General features: G+C 41.0%; 1 protein-coding gene across 3 annotated transcripts in view; it reads left to right on the forward strand.

Annotated features, from left to right (window-relative positions):
- The window catches only part of FARS2 (phenylalanyl-tRNA synthetase 2, mitochondrial), a 524,099-nt gene that overhangs the window by 353,852 nt on the left and 148,956 nt on the right, over positions 1 to 21,291 (forward strand). For all 3 annotated transcript variants that reach the window (XM_011962638.1, XM_011962637.1, XM_011962639.1), the window contains one exon: positions 14,449 to 14,600. In XM_011962638.1, the coding sequence (XP_011818028.1) occupies positions 14,449 to 14,600 (152 nt within the window). The remainder of the gene's footprint in view (positions 1 to 14,448; positions 14,601 to 21,291) is intronic.

The following is a 21,291-nucleotide window of genomic DNA, read 5'->3' on the forward strand; positions in this document are numbered from 1 at the left end:
GAAGGTCAGATTCAAGGGGGTCCAGTCTATAAAAGGCCTTCCTTCTGTGAGATTTGGAAGTTTGACATTTACTCCAATTTTGAACAAGTCATTGGAAATCAACGTCTTCAGTTCTTTGGGTTCATTTTGATGTGTTCCTTTTCCTCTGTACACTGCAACAGTCAGAAGGCCAGCTCTGTGTGGATTCAGGCAAATTCAAGTGACTTCGCTAGCTGGGCTTCAGTTTTACCTTGCAGCATATATAGTCCCTGTCAGAACGAGGGCCTTGCAGAGACTGAGATGTTGTAAAATTAACAAGAAACTGTGAGCCAGCTCTGAGAGTTCATCCTCTAAGTATATTTGAGGTTAAATTCATTCAAGGTTAGGGGTTCACAAACCTAGCTCCCATTATGTGCGTTTTCACCTAGCATCTCCACTCATTTTAAATGAGGCAAATGGAAGGCTTATATCTGTCTCACAGTAAGCATGATTAACTGGGAGAAATTATAATCAAAACCGTATGTGAGTTCACTTAAAGTATGTGATGGTACAAGACCATGACGATACAGAAAAGAAATGGAGTGGAAGATCTACACAGATGGGCAAACCTCCTGCAAATATTTTACCTCTGAGAGGAAAAATAGAGTGTGACAGTAGTGCCGCCTCCAGAAAGACTAGTTATTTAACCAAAAAAAAAAATGAATGTAAAAGTTGAAGTGTTTGGTAAGTTCTGAAGATGAGATAGAGAGGCAGAATAGAAAAGAGAAGTTCCCTGTATTTCTTCTATCAATGTATTTATTCATTTTTTGTTTTCATAAAAACGTTTGCAAGATTAATTTACATGCTATACAATTCACCCATTTAAGGTCTGTAATTCAGTGGTGTTTTTCAGTATATCCACAGATATGTGATCTCCACAGTCGATTTTAGAACATTTTCATCACCCACAAGATACTGTACTTTTGGCATTTTTATTGTGTATAAAATACCTGCCCAGATGTTCAAAGGCAGTGAAATGTTATGAACTCTGGGCTGAGGCCTCCACCTCCTCTGCAAGTCCTTCCCTAACCAGAGGCACACGCGATATTTTATTTAACAGAGATTTCTGAGGCCTGCTGCTTGTGTGTGTGTGTGTGTGTGTGTGTGTGTGTGTGTGTGTGTGTGTGTGAAACCACTAAGTTCAGGCAGGGGCCTTGAAACCTTGCTCCAGACCCTAAGTCCTCATGAACCATGAAGATTTTGGAGCCACATGCAATGCAAATGGGCTCTTACTCTCCTAACTAGAGTAGCACACTGTAGCTCCATTTTCCAAATGCATGATCTGTTTAAGTGAAGCATTCTAGAGCTTTAAGGCAAATATGAAAGGATTCAAAAAGACTTAAAACTCTGTTTCTGTCCTCAAGGAATTGACTAGATAGTTGGGAGACCATGATATTGAAACATCAAAAGTTAGTTGAATGTAAGGTTACCATAATGATTGTTCCATATGATTTCATTATAGAAATACAGAAATTCTGTCAAAAGTTAAGTACAAATACGGGAAACAGTACAATGTAGAGGGATGTTTAGAACTTGGTGAGTCTCGTGTGGTTTCTTAATGAAGTAACAGAACCAAAGTTGCCTGAGTGGGAACTGTGCCTAACTCTGGCCAACACAGTATGCTCCTGGTACTCAGTGAAATAAATTGAGTAAGAATAAAAACAAAATATTGGAACAAAGTGAGAAAATCTGTAAATATCAAAGCAGCATGAAATCATAAGTTAAAACAACCTGAATTCATAAAATACCAAACTCACCAGCCAAATTTGATAAGCAGTTTTTATTAAAAAATGAATAGATGGAATTAAAAGTAAGGGCCATCAAACATTTAGATGTAAAACGAAGTAACTGATAGTGCATGCTATTTTTTATAGGTAAAGCTGATTTTTAAGTTAATTTAGATAAGAACACAATCTCATGGGCTATAAACAGACTGGAAGTGCTTATGACTCAAGATAATTAATCTAAAAGCTAAATTAATCATTTGGAAAGGAAATGTCATGGAAGGCACCATAGGGATAAATGTTGGATTTGGTCTTATTTACATAATTGTTAATTAGGCTGAATAGACTACTTCTGGAAACAGTAGTAGAAACTTGGACTAAATGTTTGTGTCCCCCCCAAATTCATACTTTGAGATCCAACCACCAGGGTATTAGGAAGTGGGGCTTTAGAGAGGTAATTAGGTCATGAGAGTGGGTCTCTCAGGAATGGGATTAGTGCCATTAGAGGAAGAGACAGCAGGGCTTGCAGCTCTCTCTCTCCCCCCGCCATGTGAAGATACAGCAAGAAACCGCCTATCTCTAAACCAGGAAGAGGGCCTTCAAGCACCCAACCATGCTGGTACCCTGTGGCCTCCAGAACAGTGAGAAGTAAATGTTTGTTGTTGTTCAAGCCACCAAGTCTGTGGTATTTTTGTTACAGCAGCCCGAGCTACAGCAGAGCCCTTGGTTCTAAATGGGAGGCCTTGGGGCCGGGCTCGGTGGTTCACGCCTGTAATCCCAGCATTTTGGGAGGCTGAGGCAGGTGGATCACCTGAGGTTGGGAGTTCAAGACCAGCCTGACCAACATGGAGAAACCGTGTCTCTACTAAAAATACAAAACAATTAGCCAAGCGTGGTGGGAGGCCCCTGTAATCCCAGCTACTCGGGAGGCTGAGGCAGGAGAATCACTTTAACTTTGGAGGTGGAGGTTTTAGTGAGCCCAGATCACGCCATTGCACTCCAGTCTGGGCAACAAGAGTGAAACTCTATCACAAAAAAAACAAAGGAGGGGTGGTGGGGAGGCCTCAAAGTACAGGGGTTAACAGCACAGCCTGGCACAGCCTGGCCTTAGTAGACCTACATTTGACCTTGGCTCTGCCACTTACTGGCTGTTGGACCTTAGATAGCTTCGTTAAGGTCTCTAAGTCTCAGTGTCCTTGTGGACACATGGAGTGGTAATGGTGGCTGTCTCGTGGGGTTGTGCTGTATGTTAATGAGATAATGCACATGAAGTGGCTGGCACAGTCTCTGGCACACAGCAGCCCACAAACTGTGAGCACTGGAAATCATAAAATCACAATCGGAATCAGGGGATGTGTGTTCTAATCTAGAAAGAGAACAAGTGCCAAAGAAGCTGCAAAGTGGTCCTTTAACTAAACGTGGCCATGGTTCGAAGCTGACTGAAAGTCACCTTGGCAATGTCATAACTGTAGAGAACTTGTGGAGAAAATAGAGACCCTCCCCTGTTTGACATTCTTTCCAAATAATTTCTGAGCTGAGAAAGAAAACCAAAAAACATAGTAACTTAGCCTAAAGGGAAGGAAACCAGAGAATGACTTAATAATGATTGACTAGCATGGAAAATTTTGCAAATGGAGAATGATAATATTACCCTGTTTCAGTAACATTAAAAAGGAGAAGAGAGTTTTAAGGTAAGGGGAAGATTTTGGTGCAGAAAGAAACTTTACTGAAATAAGGGTGCTGCGGTACTGGGTTGTATTAACAACTGACAATGTGTATTAGCTTTCTTGAGAATGTTTATGAACAGATTCATGGGAGCTGAAGAATTTTTATTCAATCACGGAATGATAAAAGGGAACCTCCGGCCGGGCGCAGTGGCTCACACCTGTAATCCCAGCACTTTGGGAGGCTGAGGTGGGTGGATCATGAGGTCAAGAGATCGAGACCATCCTGGCCAACATGGCAAAACCCCATCTCTACTAAAAATACAAAAATTAGCTGGGCATGGTGGTGGCCACCTATAGTCCCAGCTACTCCAGGCTGAGGCAGGAGAATTGCTTGAACCCAGGAGGCGTAGGTTGCAGTGAGCCGAGATCATGCCACTGCACTCCAGCCTGGCAACAGAACGAGACTCCGTCTCAAAAAAAAGGGAACCTCCCAGGGTTTTAACCTTGGAAGGTGCATGGAGACATTTGTATTTCAGATATGGGGGCTAGGCCCAGAGCAGAGGACAGTTAGGATGGAGTAGCATTGTTAAACCAGAATCCCACTTTTTCCGCTTCCCCTCCCCAGTCTCTTTTGGCAAGCTTATAATTTATAACGGGGTCATGGACAACTGTGAAACTTGTGTATCTGTTGAACTCCCCAAATCAGTGTTTTGTCCAGAACACTATGATGTCTGTGCTTTGTGAATGTTCTTTCATATCATCTTCACCATGGTATGCTGCCACAGGTGCTGTTTCCATTTTATAGATGAAGAAACCAAGGCATATTGGCCTCAGTCATGTGTCAAGCCCACGGCACACCAGTCAGGGCCAACGCCTGACCGATTTCGGCTGGTAAAGATACAAGGGGCCACTCTATTTTTTATCGTTTTATTTTTTGACACAGGGTCTCGCTCTGTCGCCCAGGCTGTAGTGCAGTGGCACAGTCTCGGCTCACTGCGACCTCTGCTTCCTGGGCTCAAACAATCCTCTAACCTCAGCCTCCCAAGAAGCTGGAACTACAGGCATGAACCAACACGCCCAGTTAATTTTTGTATTTTTTTGTTAAAATGGTTTTCGCCACGTTGGCCTGGCTAGGAGCCTCTGTAGATTTAGACAGCTTATTACTTATGTAGATGCAGAAGGAAGAGTAGCCAAAGGTACCAGCTCCCACACATCACAAAAGGAGGATCCTGAAACAAAGGAAGGGTATGTTTGTTTAGCAGGGCGGTCATAAACAGATACCACAGCCAGGGTGGCTTAAACAACAGAAACTTATTGTCTCTCGGTTCTGGAGGCTGGAAGTCTAAGATCAAGGTGTCAGCAGGTTTGATTCCTTCTGAGGATCTGTTTTGTGCCTTCTTCACCTTCTTCACCATTCCCGGGCTTGCAGGAGCATTATCCCAGCCTCTGGCTTCATCTGCATGTGGTGTGCTCCCTGTGTGCATGCCTGTGTCCAGATCTCCCCCGTTTGATAAGGATACCAGTCATATTGCATTAGGGTCTGCTCCAATGATTTCATTTTACCGCTGTAAAGATCCTGTCTCCAAGTAAGCTCGTATTCTGAGGTACTAGGGTTTAAGACTCCCACATATCTATTTTTAGGGGGGAACACAAGTCAATCCGTAATAGAGCAGGTGATTACAATGCCAGCTGTGACATAGCCCATTGCAGAGAAGCCAGTTAAAGGCTGCAGCTAAGACGTTTTATATTCTATGGTACTATTCCAAGGAGGGGAGCCAGAAAGCCTCACACCCCTTCAGAATCTGGAAGGTGAGGAGAGACTGCCTCGTGACAGCTTCCCAGGGAAGTAGGGAGATGGGCAGGAGATGGCTCCTGGTAGCTCCGTGAAGGCCTGGAACACCAGAGGATCACAAGGCATTTATCCTTTCAAGACACAGATGAGCTGTGGTTCAAGTCTTTGTTTGGTGGCTTATGCAGCTATGTGCAAGGTTGCCAGGGGCCCTGACAGAGCCGTTCCTCTGTCAACGGTCGTAGGACAGGGGCAGGTTCTAAGCCAGGTCTGCCATACTCCCATCTACACTCCTTGAGGTTTGCTGTTTCCCTGGACACCAATTCTTATGTTGACTGGTTGCTGACGTTTTGTTGATGTCTTGGAGTCATAGGTCAGTTTCCCCCAGAAAGCAAACTCTGAGGCACAGATGAACATGCCAGAAGCTCATTAGCAGGTGCTCGCAGGATCAACACCTGTGGAAAGGCAGGGGTGGCAGCAGGAATGAGTAGGGGAGGAGGTGGGCTGCCGTGCACTCACTACCAGGCCCTCAACTGACCCCAGGCAGCTCTGAAACTACGGAATTGTCTGAGCTGCAGGGAGGGGTTTCTCTTCTAGCCCATAAAAGGCAGACTTTTTTTTATTGAAATAAATATGCTGCATTGCAAGTAGTTACCACAAGACAAACAATGATTGCCTTCATGTATGATTTTATCATTAAGTATATATTCGTAACAGTATCAAGGTATACACAGTATATGTACATACATGTATATATCATGTTAGTAAAGTATAATTTTGGTATTTTTTAACTCACTTAAGACAGTCATCACAGCTGTCTGTATTTGAACTGTATGACACAATTCTGAGTCTGGGTCACAGACCAGATCCTTATTCTGGTCATTGAATGACTTTATTGGGTTTGTGAATCCTGAAAGTTCTATATGAAAATCTGTATTTAAGAAGATATATACATTTCTGGAACGAGAATTTGAATCTGTTTTCATATTCTCAGGGAGACCTGTGTCCTGCTCCCCGACAAAATTAAGAACCATTGTGTAAAGAAACAGAGTCATGTTGTGGTTGCTTTGTAGGCTGCACTTTGCCTGCTCCACACACACAGCAGTGATAGATCAAAATCTAAAAAGGGAAAATGAAAAAGTCATAATCATGCCCCCTACTCCCCTAAAAAAGATATATCACTATAGACAAGAGACACACACAAAGCAGAGTGTGAAACCAGACACTGTGGGCTGCAGGATCACAAGCCAGGAGGTGGAAACAGAGGCTGAGCTCTGGGGGCAGTAAGACTAAATGTGCCAGGCCAGAGCATGTGCTCTGCTTGAAAGCGGGCAGGGTAGTGGTCCTGTCCTCTGACCTAGAAGGGAGGTCCAAATCACTGCCTGCCATAACCTCTAGCCTATAGAAAGCTTTGATCCTGGGAAGAGCACAGGACAGAGACAAGGCCTCCTTCTCAGGAACTGAGCCAAGTACCCCATGTCATCATCAGCCATATCACCACTGGGTAGAAACCCAGACCACCATGTCAACTCCATTCTGTGTGAGGGGTTCAAGCAGAGGAACCATAAAAACCTCTGAGCAGGGAGGGTGATCAGCAAGAGAACATTCACAGTTATCCCCCATACAGGCCAAGCCTGCACACCCAAATTCCACGCCACGTGAGGAGCTCTGACCTTGGGGTGTCAGCCATCCAAATCAGCAATCAGAATGTGAATTCACTGAGAGTAAAGGAAAATAAAAAAAGCTATCTTGAAAAAAAAATGCATGATGCCCTCAAAGAGACCATTGGATAAATAATAACCATTAAAAAAAAGGAAAATTCTGAATAAGAGGCAAAAACTGGCAGAAATGAAGGGTAAGTAGATAAGGGAAAAAATAAGAATCTCAGAAATGAGTGATAGATTCATTAAAATAAAGAAGGAAAAGCAGATGAGACTGGTAGACTCAGTTGACAGGAGAATTAGTTAAAAAGCTGTTACTGAAGAATTCACCCAGAATGCGGCACAGACACACACAGAATAAAACCTAAACTAGGTCAGTTAAGAGGAAGGAAGATAGATTCAGAAGCTCCACAGTATTGATTATTGCAGATCCAGGAGAGAATGAAAGGAATGGCAGAGAAGTAGTGCTGGAATTTTTCAGAATTGGAACGAGACGGGAACCGTCTGATTGAGAGCACTCTCAGAGTACCGAGCAGCATAAAGAAGGATAAATGCAGACCCAGCCTCATCAGAGTCAAATTGCAGAGCCTGGGGGATAAAGATACACCACTTCCAAACTGCCTGGAAGGAGAGACAGATTACCTGTGAAGAAGTAGCACTGACTGACAGCAGACTCGTCACCATTACTAATAGGCAGCAGGGAAATTGTCAGAGTGGTTAGGGAAGACAAACATGCAGCTAGAATTTTGTGTCCTACCAAATTATTACAGTGTGAGGAGTTTCAGACATGTGAATACTGAGAGAGTTTGCCTCCTGCGGACTTGCACTGCCAAAAAAACTGTTGAAGGATACTTATCTGAGACAGCAGAAGTGAAAAAGAAGGAAGGGTGTTAGGACTAGGAAAGGCCTAAGATTTTACCTCAGGTTGGATTTTTTTTTTTTTTTTTTTTCACCTCAGTGCAGGTTAACAAGGTACACTGCACTTTCATAGATGCAGGCAGAAAGACAAGAGACTCCTGTCTCAAAGACCAAGGACTTTGTTACTCAGCGCAGACGCAGCGTGAGTCCTCTTAGCATTGGCTCTTCTAGTTTCCCAGTTCAATAGCGGGGAGGTGGAGCAGCTCCGGATGCTGTGCACACACGGGGCTGGAGCACAGCTGAAAAGCCTCAAGCTTGGGCTCCTTCCAGTATTTCAGTTGTCCGTTTACATGTGTTTGTTTTTATCCCAGTCTTTTAAGCACTGCTAGTAAACCTGCCCAATCTTTGTCCCTGAGGAAGACATTATGTTTATGTTTCTGGTGAGGGAACAAACCTGCTTTCTGCTCCAGAGGGAGAGACTCACCATCTTCCAGTGCTATTTGCTGTACCAGCCACCACAAGTTTTATGAAAACTCCGTAGAGCATGGTCCTCCAGCAAAGAGGTGGAATACGAGAAAAAAATATGGAATTTAAAAATATTTTTAACTTAAAATTAGCTGTTGAGTTTATTGTTTTACCTGGGATTTTGTTTAGAAGATGAAACTCTAGGTAAGAATAACCAGGAAGAGGGACTGCTAGGGAAAATGAAGCTTCCTGTCTTTTTTAGGAGTTGAATAGAGACACTAAATAGCTTTGTGCTTGGAACAATCTATTAAAGGATTTTTTATATATATATAATATAAATATAAATATTATATATACATATATTTCTTAAAGGAGAGAAATCCAATTTACTGTTTACACCAGAGGGAAAAATGTTAGAATATTCTGAAAATCAAGTAGCTAATAGGAGGCAGAAAAGGAGAAAATTTAAGAAAAGAGGAAGACTGGTTAGCAGAAAACACAAATGAAGATGGTAGAAATAAAATATATTGATTATCACAGTGAATATAGATTAAAGTGACCTGTTAAAAATCTGAAGCCACTCAGTCATCATGACCTTGTTCCAACATCTCAAGCAGGAAGGAAGAATTGAAAAGCTGTCCCCACTGAGGTGTGATGTTTTAGTCTCCGCAGAATTGCCACAACATGTCATTGGTGAAACTGAGCTCATGCCCACTCCTCGCCTGGCCAGTGGTGTAAATAACCATCACTCATTTATACTAGTCTTGAAAATAACCATCACTCGTTTATACTAGTCTTGATTAACAAGTCATGACTTTCATTTCCTGGGACTGAGGAGGGACCTTTCCGAGAGATCAAGTGGGAGATTTTATTATCTTCTTGATAGATCAAGAAAATCAAGCAGATAAAAGAAAGGATATAGAAGATTTTAATAATACAATAAAGAAGTGTGACCACACCAGAATGAGAGGTAATATACTTTTCAGGCACCCTGAGAATATTGATTATATTGCTACTTTTTACTTGGGCATGGAATTTTTTTTCTTTTTTTTTAGTTTGCAAATATATGAATTTTGTGACTTTTAATGAATATCTTTTTATTGTGAGCTTCAAATTTAATTGCATTGATATCAGAAAACTTAGTATTACTCATGATTGGAACTTTGTTGTAACTTGCTTTTTAACCTTAAATATATGGATATTGTTTGAAGACCGTTGGAAGTAGCTGCAGTGCAATAAATGTAAGGGTAAGAAGAGAGTGTTACAGGAGTGTTTAGCATCAGTTTGCACATGTCCAAGTCATATGCCTGGTAGGAAAACTTTAAATTTGGGATCACACATGTTTGCCTATGCCATTTCTATTCATTAGGTACATAGCTATTTCTTGTTTACTGCCTTGGTTAGACCTGTGAGGAGACAGAGCACTGCTAATGGTGGGTATCTAGTTATCAGTTTAAGTTTTCTGTTTTGAGTGAAATATCCATTTGATCAAAGTTTCCAAGTTCGTTGTTATTAAATGGTTCAAAATATTCACCTATGACTTTTAAAGTCTCTACTGTATCTGTAGTTTTTTATTGAGAATTAATTCCCATCTTCATTCCCGTCTATAATTTTATCTGGTAGCAGATTCAATTTAGATATATTGCATAAGATGGGCCAACAATCATTTTCATAACCAGTAACTCCTTGATTTTGCTTGGGTAATCCCTTTTAATGGTGAACTTCAGGTCACAACAGTAACCATCAGTTCAACTACACCAAGGTTTCTGAAGATAATGGTTTCTCCACCCAAGCAGGTTATGTATAAACTCCAAATAGAACCTGGCATCACCCTGAAGGAATTCTAACTTCACACTCATGGGAGAAATTTACCAAGGTGGCTTCGGAGTAGACTAACTTTACACAGTACATTTAAAAGAAAAAAAAAAGGACATTTATTCAGCATCACAATCGGACTATTACATTTAGCAATCAACAGCATGGGTGCCAAAAAAAAAAAAAAAAAACTAAAATAAAACCCTTTGTTGGAATGCTTTACGCTTTCCACAGAACAGAAACTAAAATAACCTGTTATAGAGTTAGTCACAAATACAGTCCTCAATTTTTTTGCTCATGCACATGAGTATTTGTCTAAAATATGTCTTCTTTGTAGCAGCTAGGCCCTGCCACTGTGCTTGCCTGAGTTCACAAATCTGTTGTAACCTGTAGCTTCCCTGATACTTCTCTGGCTCTCCTCTCCTGCTAAGCTTTGTTTTCTAATTAAAATCTTCTGCCACTGCCTTAGTTACTACTGCTACTGGAACTGCCCTAGCCACCTTGCTTTCGTGGTTTTGCGAAGTATTGGCCTCCACCACCATAGGGACCAGAGCTTCTGCCTCCAAAGTTTCCTCCCTTCGTGGGTCCAAAATTTGAAGACCAATTGTTGTAATTGTCAAAATCATTGTGGCTTCCACCACCTCCAAAATTGCTTCCATCATTACCAAATCCATTATAGCCATCCGCACTGCCACCATATCCACCACCACCACGGCTGCCACCAAAGCCACCATGACCACTAAAGTTTTCTCCAGGACCAAAGTTGTCATTCCCACCAAAACCACCTCCACAACCACCACCAAAGTTTCCAGAACCACTTCACGTCTTTGGCTGTAAGAAGCACTCGCCATCTCTTGCTTTGACGGGGCTTTCCTAACTTCACAGTTGTGACCATTCACAGGATGGCATTTCTGAACGACAGTCTTATCCACGAGTTGTGGTTGTCAAAGGTTACAAAGGCAAAGCCCCTTTCCTTGCCACTGCCTCGGTCAGTCATGATTTCAATCACTTCAATTTTTCCAAACTGTTCAAAATAATCTCTTAGGTGATTTTCTTCAGTGTCTCCTTTAATGCCACCAACAAATATCTTTTTCACAGTTAAGTGGGCAACTGTCTTTGAGAATCTTCTCTTGAGACAGCTCTCTTTGGTTCCACACCTGTCCCATCCACCTTGCGTGGCCTTGCATTCATGGCTGCGTCCACCTCCTCCAAGTGGCCTATGTGACAAACCCAAAGCCCCTGGAGCGCTTGGTGTTGGAATCTCTCATGACCACACAGCCCGGGAGCGTTCTCCGCTGCTCACAATGGCTCCTCAGGCTCTCATCGGTTGTTTCTAAGCTCAGCCCTCCAATGAAGAGCTTCCTCAGCTGTTCGGGCTCTTTAGGAGACTCTGACTTAGACAGGACGGCAGGGAGAAGAGAGACTTTAACAACGCATCTTTGGTGTGTCCACGAGCAGAAAGTAGCAAGCTGACGAACGTGTCTCGTATCTGTAGTTTTGATGCCCTTTTCAATTCTTAAAGAAGAAAAAAGAATTCTAAAGAGGACCAACAAAAGAACATGTCAGTGCAGCCAGCTCTCTGTATATGGGGGTTTCACGTCTGTGGATTCAGCCAATCGTAGGTCCAAAATATTTGGGGGAAAAACAATTTAAAAATACAAGAATAAAAAATAAAAATTTAAAAATATAACAGCTACTTACATAACATTTGCATTGTATTAGGTGTTAGGAGTTATCTAGAGATGATTTAAAGTATACAAGAGGATGTGCATAGGTTATATGCAAATGCCACACCATTTTATATAAGGGACCTGTGGATTTTGGTAGCTGTGGGGGCCCTGGAACCAATCCCCCTCGGATACTGAGGGACGACTGTATGCAGTTATCTGATAAAACTAGTAAAATAGTCATCCTTCTGTTAAGAAAAGAAATAAGAAAACACAAATAATACTGTATGTAATTGAAGGTCCCTTTGGATTCTAAAATTCCACGATTCTGTGGTTGTGGGTTTTCAAGTTCCTACCAGGTGGCTTTGCCTGTCCAGCTTCAGCCTCTTTGCCGTTCCACATGGTTGCTAAACCCTAGGACAGTCCAGGGATGGAGGCAAGGCGCTAGGTCTCACCCACGTGGTGTGTCCATTAGCTCATGCAGTTGGACGAGAAAACACCGCTGAATGCATTGACTGTAATGTAGTCGTTGCTCACAGCAGGCGGCTCTGTAATGTGCTCCTCTAGCCTCTAGAATACCTACAATGTAACAGGGACTGTGCACAATAGATTCCCAAGGTGGAAACAGAGATGCACACCCCACCCTAAAAAATGGCAACCTCTTAGGAAGACAGCCATGAAGGAAGTAAGTACACAAACAGTGAGGATGAAAAGTACTGAGCAAGAGAAGGATCGGGTGCAGTAACAGGGCATTGACGGTGTCTGTGAGGGTACCAAGTGAACAGGGTGGCTGAGGGCTGAAGTGAGGTAGGGAGGGTGGGAAATTGTATGTGGAGAAAGCCACTTAGTGTGTTTAAGAAACCCAGTAGGCAGGGCTGGCCTGAACCTAGAGAATATGGGAAAGAGGTAGAAGCTTTTAGGAACTGGAGGCTTTCTTCTGGGGCAGTGGGGAGCCACCGGATGGTTTGTACCACCACTGCTGCTTAAGCACCTGAAAGAAAGTCCACATCTCAGTAACCATGATCTGTAGTTAGCCTCTGATTTCCCAAACAAAATTCTATTTCTCCCGTTCAGAAACGCAAAGGCCACTGTGGATATCCTGTGTCTGATACCTATCTCTTAGTGAATTAAGTGCTTTCTTTTCAATTAAACCTGTGTCTGATACCTATCTATTAGTGAATTAAATGCTTTCTTTTCAGTTAAACCATTAAACTTTTCATATTTTTTAACTTGAAATAGGCTTGCAATGCAGTAAGCTGTCTGGGTTTTTCTTTTGAGCTGCATGGAGTTTAAACTGTATTTACCACAATATATGTTTTAATGATGTCTTGGGGGATGTGTTCTGGCTGCCTGCGTTATTATCATACCGAGTGTTGTCCATGAATTGCTGGCATGTGTTTCACTGGGACACCTTCTCCCATTTCTCTGTCACCATGCCTCGCATCAGAACTCAGTAAGTATGGTACCTCAGCTTGGATTAACTGAAGAGGAGATTCCATGCTAATTCTTGGCAATCTCAGTCTCTTGTCTCCCTAAATTTCCATTTTCCGTGAGGAACAAGAGGGTATTGTCAAAAGGAAAAACAACCTGTGTAACCACCAAACTCCTGTCATCTATTGTTACATTAGCCCATGGGTCATTTATCACAGCACTGTGACTGTAGGAGAGAAAACAGAGTGCTGCTCAGGAGCCAGCGTATTTTGTCAACAGCACCAGGATGCTAATTTTATCGTGTTTGTATGAAATGTGTGTTCTAAACTGATGCATTTGTTTGACAACTTTATTGATACTCCAAGTTGAATAATCATTTATGTCTGAGCATTTAGTTCTTCAGATATTTTGCCATTTAAAAGTTTTATACTTTCTCTGATCAATGATTCACCGAAGGATTTATAGCAATGTCAGGCTTGGCATACATCAGTTTATAAATTTGCCCGGATTTAGCAGATATTCCCTTAGGATTTCATAGGTATGTAACGAAACTTTTTTTATTGCAGCAGTAACTTGTAGACCAAAACATACACACATACACACATATATCTATGTATAGTTTTGATGTATATATGTGAGAGCTGTATGTTTAGTTGTTTATATATATATATATATATATTTGTGTGTGTGGGAAAGCAATAAATATAGTAACTTCTAAACATATCTAATTTTAAATATCTCTCCTATATAATGGTGAACTACTGAGCTAATAAGCTGGAAAAAATGGAATAAAGTGGGGGAAATGGCTACATTTGTGTTTATCACATCCTTAAAGGCATAATTTGAAAAATAATTCCCCAAGTGACTATTTATCAACCCAATCCTTTATTTTAATAATTAGAAATACTAACAAATAATGACATTACTAATTGAAATATCAATTTTGATAAGCTCTTATTTCTCTACTAAAATGGCTTTCTGAAAGTATCACAAGAAGTTAATGAATTGCATGTTAATTAAATTTCAACTTTTCTCCTCTAGTATTCAAATGGAAAAAACTGAAATATAATGTATTCAAATTGCTTTGTAGTAAGTTGAACATTAATGGCAATATAAATATAATATATGGTAACGTTACACATGAATGTGATAAGAATCTGTAATATTCATAATGGAATTTGCTACTTTTGAACATTGATTTATCTTTTAAGTTCATTTTGTTCTGCAAATTTAAATGCTGAAATGATGTTTTACCAGCATTTCCTAATAGCCAAGTGCAACTTTTTATGAAAAATTTAAATATTCTCGTTCAACTAACAAGTTCATGTATTTTTTCTCCTCTTGTTTTGTTAGCCTCTGAGCAAATATCCTCCTATGATAAATGATATTTCATTCTGGTTGCCCTCTGAGAATTACGCAGAGAATGATTTCTATGACTTAGTCCGAACGATTGGAGGAGACCTGGTGGAAAAGGTTGATCTCATAGACAAGTATGAACATCCAAAGTAAGTGAAAAGCTTTCTGATTTCACCCTTGCCTATCTCCATGTGATAAATGTCATATGGAAGCATATCATAAAATTTGCTGAAACCCAGTGTATCTGAAACAGAATGTCCTCTGAATTTGTAGTGAATGTATAGCTTATCAGGAAGCTCTTTGATATCAGTCCTCTCTGAAAATCTTTCCAAGATGCATTTTCCATCCTTCCTGCCTTAGTAAAGAAAATATATGAAACAGAATCTTTTAAAAGTCCTGTGGCTTTTCAGTATTGTTTTTGAAAGTGACTTCTAACCTTAGCATGTTCCAGGCGCAGAGGAAATGAGGCAGAAAGAGTGGTTTGTGGAGTAGAAGTTGTTTTGATAGACTGTCAGCAAATATTTATTAAGCATTTACCACATGCCAAGATCTATATTACGTCCTAGGAATTAAACGTGTTCCAAACAGACTTATCTCTGCCTTCTTGGAACTTACAGTCTTGTGAGAGAGGCAGACATTAAATACATAATTATGAAAGTGTGCTACTATGAGGGAAAAATGCACTGGGTGTCATCAAAAAACTAATTTCATTTGGGGAGTCAGGGCAAACCACTTTGAGACATGGAAGCTGAGAACAGAAGGATGATGGGCAGTGAAGAAAGAAGCAGGAGCATCCCAGATAGCACATGGGAGTCCTGGGGGACAAAGGGCACATGAGGTGCAGAAGGCAGCCAGGAACACGGCAGCTCAAGGAACAAGGGGGAGGCCATGTAAAGTGATGATTGTTGGGTAGTGATGTATTTCCAGGTCCAGGTAGGGCCAGAACCTGCAAGGTCTGAGACTTGGAATTTTATCCTAATTGTAGTGGAAAGCTATAGAAGGGTAGGAGCAGAGAGATAAGTGACGTGATTTGATTTGCATTTCTGACGGGTCACCTTTAAATGGTCCCCTTTGGCTCCTAACTGTTAAAGAAGAAACAGTCACCAAATCCTGTCTAGCTCACACCTCCATTTCTGCCTTCCCCGCCTGATTGTTCCAGGAGTTGTCAGGGCTCCTGGATCCCATGTTCTGTCCTGTGATTCAAACTCCCATCTGTTTTCTTCTTTGTCTTTTCAAGCATTCATTCTCTAGATAAAGATGTTCAGTGTTCACTGCCAATTCTTTTATCTTACTTTCACCAATCATCTAAATGACTGAAGTACATCATCTAGAATTTTGCTCAACAACTTGTGGAAACAATAGTCCCTGAGCTCTCACATGTTTGTTTATACTTGAGTAACAGTTTGGTTGGAAGTAAAATCTTGGCTTGGTCTTTCTTTTAGGGAGGATCTTGAAAGCGCTGCTCGATTGTTCTTTCAAGTTTAATTTCATGTAAAGAAATCTGATGCCATACTTGATCTTTTTGCTTTTTGTTTTAAAGGATTCCTTCTTTATCTTTCAAGTTTAATACCTTTATCAGGCTCCACCTCAGTATTGATCTATACTCCCTAGTATATATGATATATACTCCCTAGTATATATCATTGTGTTTCACAGATTGGACTCTTATTTATTTTAGGAAAATTTTCTTGAATTATATCTTTAGGGATTTGTTCTGATCCATTGTTCTGTTCTGCTTCATTCTTCAGGGATCCAGTTATGCATAAGTAGGCTCTCCTTTGTCTGACTTCTGTACCTATTATTTTCTTTCTAATGTTTTAAAATTCTTATTTCCTCTTCATTTGGCATGGTTTCCTCATTGTTATCTTCTCTGTCCCTTACTGTGTTTTCTTCTGTCTTTTCTCCCTTGTGTACCTTCCATCTGCAGTTACTTTGCTTTTCTCCCCGTTCTGAGTTCTGCAAGCTCACATTTCAGCTCCTCCTGATTTCTTGCCATCTTTTCTCTGAGTTATTTCTGCTTTCTGGTCTTCCTTCATAGAGAAATTGCTTCACTACATTTTAAAAATTCATTGTAAAATATTTAGCCAGAAATTTCATATGCCCCAATGGCAACATTTTTTTGTGACTTCTCCATTTCTCTGCCATTGTCTTCTTTTTTCCCTCAATTCTTTTTTAATTGATCTGTCAGTGGTGTGCATATGATCACTTTTTTGCCACTCACATTTGAATACATTGGGTTTCCTGGACCAGCTATTTGCACAAGACTGGGGGGAGGTTAAGGGTTGGCATAGCAGGAAGGGGCTGAGGTAGACATTCAACCTAGCTTGTTTTCACGCTTTCTTTTTCTCCAGTACCAAGAAACCAATTCTTTCTTTAAACATGACTCATCTCTTCGATTTGTTTGTATAGGTCTTCCTCCCACCCCAAATCCACACTTGTTAGAAACAGAAGAATTACCTTTGCCTACCCCATTATCAACACTTGGAGATAGAGACTTTACACTTCAGATTGTAAAACCCCTTAGCTCTAAAAAAAAAAAAAAAAAACCGTGTTTTTGCTGGAGTTTTCTGAGATGTGCCACTCTGTGTATTTCATCTCTTCACTTCCTCTCATTTGGCTTCTACTTGATTTCAGCTGCTGTTGGCAGCCCTTAAATATATTTTGGAGCTTGCAGATGATATCTGTCTCCTAACTTTACAGAAAATAGAATGTATGGGGTAGTCTGGATCCCTGATGCTGTGGAGTGCCAATTCAGCCCTGGACTTTTATGTGAGAAAGAAATTTCCAGTAGTTTCCATGTTGATACTGGAAGTCTAGTTATTTACATTTGAAGAGAAGGAAAAATATTGGAACACGACTGATCGCTAAGTACTAATTGATATGCCAAAAGCATGTGACTTGTAATTTTTTCCCATTCTTTTTTAGTACAAGTTGAGTATCCCTTATCCAAAAAATACTTGGGGCCAGAAGTGTTTCAGAGTTTGGATCTTCTCAGATGTTGGAATATTTGCATATATGTAATGAGATATCTTGGGGATGGGACCCAGGTCTAAACACAAAGTTTCTTTCATATATACCTTATACACGTATCCTGAAGGTAATTTTATACAATATTTTCAATAATTTTGTGCATGGAATAAAGTTTATGTATACTGAATAATCAGAAAGCTTCAGATTTTAGAGCAATTTGGATTTTGGATCTTTAGATTAGAGATGCTCAACCTACAGAAAACTCTGGAATCAGGGATGTGGAATTCATTCTTAATTTTTGAGCTTACAGTCTCTTGCTTTCTGATATGGCTGTAGCTTCACCCTTGCCAGCGTCAAAAGTGAGATGAGTGACCTTTTCGCTTGGAGATTTTCAGAACCTACAAGGTTATAGAGAGATGCTAAAAACCTAGGAAGCTGAGAGAAATTTCTGTTGTGCTGGATGTGGGCGTAGATGTTGCTTGAGGAGGGGGTAAACGTTGAATTTTTTTGATAATTTGGTAGTGTTCAAGGGGAATGCTGAATGAACATGCTAACTGGAGAGATTGCAATGGGAGTGGGGTAGTGTCGGGGTCCTGTGGACCCAGGGACAGACCAGGCAGGCAGACACCCCATTAAAAAAAAAGTCACTGAGAAAACATGAATTTTTTCTAAAAAAAATAGAGTATTAGAAATACTTTTTTAATGCAGGTATACACACACAACTCCATACTGACTGCTAAAAGGTGAACTTTTTCAGTTCCTTCTGAAGGAGACAGTACTTTTGATTAGAAATTTTAAAACATTCCTCATTGGCACTGATCTTACAATATCTTAAATACATATTGTACAGATATTTAAAGACTGTTTTTTTGGAGCTATGCCAAAGGGCATGGCTGCCAAGGGCATGTGACCCTCTTAATAAGGGGCTTGGTGATTGGAGTAAGGTTCCTATGGCAGAGATTGCTAATTATCTCTCAATATTCAATTCCCCCCATCCTTCTGCCCGGTGCCATTTTTGTAATAACAAAAACCTGATTTTTTAGCTCAGCAATTTCACACCCAACTAGAAGTCTATACTTGTAAATTTGACCAATGATTTGTAAGTAGACAAGTCTAGTGGTATTTCCAGAAGTTTCTTTAAAAGTTGAACTTTTTTCTTCCTGCCACTTCGTTGTGAATGTGGTAGCTAGTATTCTGGCAGCCATTTTGGGCCATGGTGCGGCCTTGGCAATGGAGACTGTATGGAGTGGAGCAACAACATAGAAGAAGTAGCCTGGGGCTTGAATCTGTGTCACTTCAGCCCTGGACGTTTAGCTGAGAGAGAAATACCTTGTTTGGGACACTTATTTTTTAGCTCTCATTATTGACAGCCAAAGCAAAACCTAGCTGTTATAGTACTGGGAAATATACCTGAGAAAAAGGACACATTATTTAGTAATGATGGCTTACTGTGCAGTGATCCTCAGTAAGAATCTAGGGCAAGGGCTGACCAGATTGTGAATATTTTTGACTTTGTGGGTCATAAGATTTCTCTCATAACTACTCAAGCCTGCAACTGCAAAAGCAGTCACAGATAAAATATGAACAAACGAGCCTCGTTGTGTTCCAGTGAAGCTTTGACTATAATATCAGTGGAGTGTGAATTTGGCCCATGGGTTATAGGTTGCTAACCCTTGATTTTGGGGAGGGGGTACTTGAAGTTTTTTTTATAGACTCTGACTCCCAAATTCCAAAACCCTCTACTAGGAGATCATCCTTCCTTGAGCACCCTGTGCCCACCCACCCCATCTCCCCACCAAGTCCCTGACTACTTAGGTGATACAAAGTGAATGATCTCCTGACCTTGAACCTTGACCTCAAGATTTATTTTATTCTCTAAACACATAAATGAAATATAGCCAGATAGTGCAAAAGAGCTTCGACTCTTTCTTTGCCTGACACCAAAGCTTACGTGTGAGATGTGATAGGACTGAGTGAAAGACAAAGTCATGGAACACATTGCATGTTATTTTCTGAACCAAAACAGATCCCGAGATGTCTCAGGGAGACATAAACTGCCGAAGAAGTGCCTAATTTCATAATATTAGACAAATGGAGAAATTTTTTCTTGATTACGAATAACAGCTTGTGCTCTGAAGGAGAATAGATGTTCAGGTTAGAAAAAAATGGCATTTTGTTCCAGCCAGTCGTTTAGAACCTTCTCCCAGAGGATCTTTTCCACTTAATCTATGGGCCACTTAATGTGCAGAAGAGTTCTTGTAGTTCTAAAATTTAATGTAACAAAAAATAGAATGGTGATTACCTGTAGGGAAGGGATCCAGGTTGCCATGTCCTTTAACATCTTTGGAATATTGTACTATACGATGCACTCACTAAATGGATAACTTGAGAAGGCAGTCATGTATGTCAGCATATGAACTTGATATCCCCTCCAACACATTTGTAATGTGAATACATTGATCATCTTCAGTCTCCAAGTTCATGCACCTTAAGGAATTATGGTGGTGTTTTTTTGTTTTATTCTGTAACACCAGTTGCTCAGAATATTTCTTAGCGAAATGGGGTATGAGGAAGAGTGAAGAGTAGCCCAGGGGAACTTAGCCATTGCCTTTAGCTGCCAGCACTTCATTTGGAGATGCCAGCTGATTATTTATGAACTGTGCAGATGGACTGTAAAATTAAGTAGACCTTAACAGGTCAGATTTGGTCTGGGTTTAAGACAGACCTTTTCGAGAGTTAGAATTGGGGAGTAAAATTTTTTTTCACTACCATCCCCCTCCTTTGACTGCAAGGAGGGGTTTGGTGGTGAAAAATGCCCCAGGCACTTGCAGCAAGGGCAGGCTTGAAAAGGTGGATTCACTGATGCCCCAACCCGATTCTGCTCATAGACTCACTCCTTGTTCCTGGGGCTGCTGCTGGCTGCCACTTCCTGCTCACAGTCGTAGAAGGGGCTTCCTGAGTCTGTGCACTGTCAGTCAGAGCGGGATGCTAGAAGTGAGCTCCTCCCTCAACCTCAGGTCACTAAAGGGGCCTCTCAGTTCTCTTCATCCCTACTTGAACTTCCTCATGGTTATATTCCCTTTTGTGATCTATCACTTGCCTTTTTTTATAATTTGGCTTAAGTGAGTAGACTAGAACCCTTGTGACCATATCTGACAGAATTCTCAAGAGGGTCTTCATCGTGAGAGACACCTTCTCAGTGTGGCTGGCCTGGCTTCCCTGTGTACATGAGTCATGTATGTTGACCTGGTCCAAGCTCTTCTTTCTGCAGTACTGGAGCAGCCTTCGATGAGGCAGTTCAAGTGCATTCTCCTTCCAGTCTCCCTCTCTTCGTTCTTATTTCCATGTGTTCATTCATTTTCACTTTGTCAAATTACACCCAATAAAAATGCCAATGCATAAAAATTTGAAAATAGGAAAGATGAGATTCACCCATCATCTCAACACCCTAACACACCAACTCTTACACTTCTACATTTTCCCGATCCTGACTGTTTTCCATATGTGCACATCAGATGAGTTTTCAACCCTTACATAAAGAAGTTACTATATACTTTGCATTGTCATCCCTTGGTCTTGGGGAAGGTTTTTTAACCTCCTGCTGCTACTATTTTGGACCCGGTAACTCTTTGTCCTGTGTGTTACAAGATGTTTAGCAGAACCCCTGGCCTCTACTCACTGGATACCAGTAACAACCTCCCTGCCGTGCACGCACACATACACACACACACACACACACACACACACATGACAATCGAAATTGTCTCCATTGCCCCTGCTACTATTTTGGACCCGGTAACTCTTTGTCCTGTGTGTTACAAGATGTTTAGCAGAACCCCTGGCCTCTACTCACTGGATACCAGTAACAAC

The sequence above is a fragment of the Colobus angolensis genome, unplaced genomic scaffold, assembly GCF_000951035.1.
Source record: "Colobus angolensis palliatus isolate OR3802 unplaced genomic scaffold, Cang.pa_1.0 Scaffold6, whole genome shotgun sequence".
Classification (NCBI taxonomy): domain Eukaryota; kingdom Metazoa; phylum Chordata; class Mammalia; order Primates; family Cercopithecidae; genus Colobus; species Colobus angolensis.